Genomic DNA, 3,715 nt, shown 5'->3' with positions numbered 1-3,715 from the left:
TTCTTTTAAAGTAACATAAGTAGAAAGTTATAACATTTAATAGATAGGTTATTGAAAATCAGTCCATTTTGTCCGAATGCATGAGTTGCAGTGGCGGGTCCAGCCATTTAAAAAAAGGGGGGTTCCAAATCCAGGACAAAAGGAAGGGGTTCCAACTATATGTTCCCGTTTAAATGCATTGATCTCCAAAAGGGGTTCCTATCCCCAGAACACCCCTGGATCCGCCACTGAGCTGTTACAAAAATACCGCTATAAAATTATTTGAATTTAAGTGTCCTGCATGCATATTGCACTGTAAGATTAACATTAACACTAATGCAAAATTGTTAAATATTTATCACTTTCTTTGTTTTTTCGTATCTTTGTTTGAAAGGTATTTTATTAAAAGCTTCTTTGTGTACCATTTTTGTTTATTCGAAAGGGGCAGTAGTTATAGATATATACAATTAAAATAGAAGAACCTAGATACGATATGTATGCGTTTAATAATAATACATATAAAAAAGAAAATATGGTATAACGACAATGAGACAATTGTCCACAAGAGACCAAAATGCTCTCAAGAATTTATGCACAAGGTTTCGCTGAGAGAATATTGCATTAAATACATGCAGATCAATTTAACATTATGATTAAGTATAATGAGTTATAGTCTTCAAATCACTCCTATAATATAACTAACCTGTTTTGGGTTTTAAATAAAATGGACGCAATGATTGGTAATGGTTTTCCCAAATATGACCCAGAAGAAGATCAGCAGAGGCATTGTTACAATTAATCCAAATGATATTGTCATCAGGGTGAGTGTTAGGGCTGCTGGTGATTATAATAATGTTACATTTTAAGACAGCTGACATCCCTAGTACAACAACATGATCTGCCCATTCTCCTTTCTTAGACATTCGTGTCAGATATGCCTTCACATCATCATTCTCAACAAAATTATTCCAGTGAATATGTCCGTCTTCTTGCTAATTTTGAAAAGAATGATACTCATATTATGAAAAATGTCCAGATAGCTTTTCAAGTCACTTTTTATAAACATACAGAAACTGTGTTTTCTTGACATACAAATTTATGTTTCAGACATCAAGTGAGAGCCTTGTTGAAGAGTTACCCTTATCACTAAAAATTTTCATGTTTAAGTCTCGGTTAACTGTTGAAATCCATGTTTCTTTTGTTTGTTAAACTCTGCAAAAGATGGTGCATTGGGTAGTGCTACTGTATAGCTGGTATTAGTATATAACGGTCAACCGTAATATACTTAACAGTTGTAGATAGTTACCTCTAGTGCTGGATTATGTTCAAGAAAGTCAATCACATTCTGTCTAAGAACAGCTGGATTTTGTCTTTGTAAACCAAGTCTGATCAGTTGGTCACTTACAGCTTCAAAAAAGCAATCCCCATTTTTTGGTGTTGGAGTGCTATATTCAAGTCCTACCATTTCAATGTTTTTCAGAAGTGTATCTTCCGTACTGTTTTGGCTGCCTGAATGTGTGCTTGCTTGTATGAAAGCATCCAAATCTTCACATCTAGTTCCTATAGTTATCAAAAGTACCAGGATTATAATTTAGTACGTCAGATACGCGTTTCGTCTACATTAGACTCATCAGTGACGCTCATATCAAAATAGTTACAAAGCCAAACAAGTAGAAAGTTGAAGAGCATTGAGAATCAAAAATTCCCCAAAAGTTGTATTAAATAGAGCTAAGGTAATCTATTGTTGGGACAAGAAAATCCTTAGTTTTTGGAAAAATTCAAAGTTTGTAAACAGGAAATTTATAAAAATACGTATAGAGGGTAAATTTTACATATAATATAACTTTCCCTGAATGCATTGATTTCTATGTTCTTTATAAAGTATTTCTTGATATTTGCTTGTTTATACCTTTTTTTTGTAAAAAAGACTTTATTGTTTTAGTGTTTTGTATTGTTTATGCAATGTATATACAAATGTTACCTGAGTAAAATTGAGTTAAATGGGTTGTATTTGTTGTTATTATTGGGGTCAGATAACCCTGTCATGAATGAATACTTCGTAGATACTTTACTAGTGTTTACATTTATTGTAATAAACAAACTTCTGTATTTTAAATGTAGGACTTCATGAAAGTTGTATTGTTTATGTGATGTACATGTAAAGGTGACATCAGTTAACTTCAGTTAAGTGGATTATTTTTGTCATTATGTCTGGGGTTACCTCAGGTACCCATGTTATGAAGAATGCTTATTAGATAGTTTGCTAGTGTAAACATTGATGTTGTAATCAAACAATTTCTTTATTTTACACGTAGGACTTTATAGGTGTGTATAGTTTATGTGATATATCGGAAAAGCGACTTCAGTTAACTTTATATGAATGGATAATACTTGTTGCTATTTTATGGGTTACCTGAGGTAACCCTGTCATGACAGAATACTTAGTAGATACTTTGCTAGTATATGCATTTATGCTGTAATAAAGCAATTTCTTCATTTTTAATGTAGGAATTCATTGAAGTTATATTGTTTATGTGATGTATATGTAAAGGTGGTGTGAATTAACTTGAGTTAAATAGGTTGTATTTGCTGTTATTGTATGGGTTACCTCAGGTAACCCTGTTATGAAATAATTCTAAGTAGATACTTTGCTAGTGTTTACATTTATATTTTAATTACACAATGTCTTAATTTAGAATGAAGGACTTCATTGTTTATGTGATGTATATATATTTAAAGGTGGCCTGAGTTAACTTGCGTTAAAAGGGTCATCTTTGTTTTTATTGTTCTGGTTACCTGAGGTAACCCTGTCATGTAAGACTACGTCATAGATAGTTTTCTAGAGTAACCATTCTTAGTAGATAATTTTCTAGTGTATGCATTTATGTTGTGATAAAGCAGTTTCTTTATCTTTATTTTTGATGTAGGAAATCATGAAAGTTGTAGTGTTTATGTGGCGTATATTTTACGGCGACCTGAGTTATCCTGAGTAAAATGGGTTATATTTTGTTTTGGGTTACCTCAGGTAACCCTCTCATAAAAGTTAACTTTGTAGATACTTTGCCTTTGCTACTGTACATACAGTATATGTAAATAAACCAATTTCTTCTTTAAATGTAGAACTTTGTGGACGTTTTATTGTTTATGCATATTATTTCCGAAGTTGATCTATGTTAACCTCAATCAAATGGGTTATATTTGTTATAATTTTTTTGATGACCAAGTTTATCCTTGTTCATAAAAAACAAAAACAGACAAATGCTACAGAAAATAATTTTACTCACTGAAATTAACTAATATCTTAATTATGAATATAACACTTGCTGTCATTGTACATTATGAAATGTATTTGTTAAAGAAGCCTGAGTTAAGGTGGTAGACCTTGGTTCAGGGAGATAACTCTTTAAATCATCAGTACGTTTGTAAAAGTCAAGTTCATCAATGTATTTTTAGCATTTACCTGAAACAGATTGAAAATAATCTATGTAACCTAGAAGCTTAGAATATATTTTTAAAAATGGTTGACACAAACGTACTGATGATTTAAAGAGTTATTTCCCTTAACCTAGGTCTACCTCCTTAAATGGGTTGGATTTGTTGTTTATTTGGGTGACCTAATGTACCCCTATTATGAAAGGGTATTAAATACAATGCTAGAGTATATGATTATGCTGTAATCAACTTATATCTAAATTCTAAATATTTCACTTGATTGCATTGAATTCTTTATATAATT

General features: G+C 31.4%; 1 protein-coding gene across 1 annotated transcript; it reads right to left on the bottom strand.

The window, feature by feature from the left end:
• Positions 1–677: 677 nt before the first annotated feature.
• LOC134694073 (uncharacterized) lies at positions 678–1,533 on the bottom strand. Its single transcript, XM_063555067.1, has 2 exons — positions 1,286–1,533; positions 678–971 (listed from the first exon to the last, which is right to left on the bottom strand). Exons 1-2 carry the CDS (start codon positions 1,442–1,444, stop codon positions 678–680), a joined length of 453 nt encoding a protein of 150 aa, XP_063411137.1. The 5' UTR covers positions 1,445–1,533.
• Between the last annotated feature and the right edge of the window lie 2,182 nt (positions 1,534–3,715).

Source organism: Mytilus trossulus, chromosome 13 (genome assembly GCF_036588685.1).
Source record: "Mytilus trossulus isolate FHL-02 chromosome 13, PNRI_Mtr1.1.1.hap1, whole genome shotgun sequence".
Taxonomy (NCBI): Eukaryota; Metazoa; Mollusca; class Bivalvia; order Mytilida; family Mytilidae; genus Mytilus; species Mytilus trossulus.
Note: the sequence above shows the minus strand (reverse complement) of the source record. Positions and strands in the feature narration are given on the sequence as shown.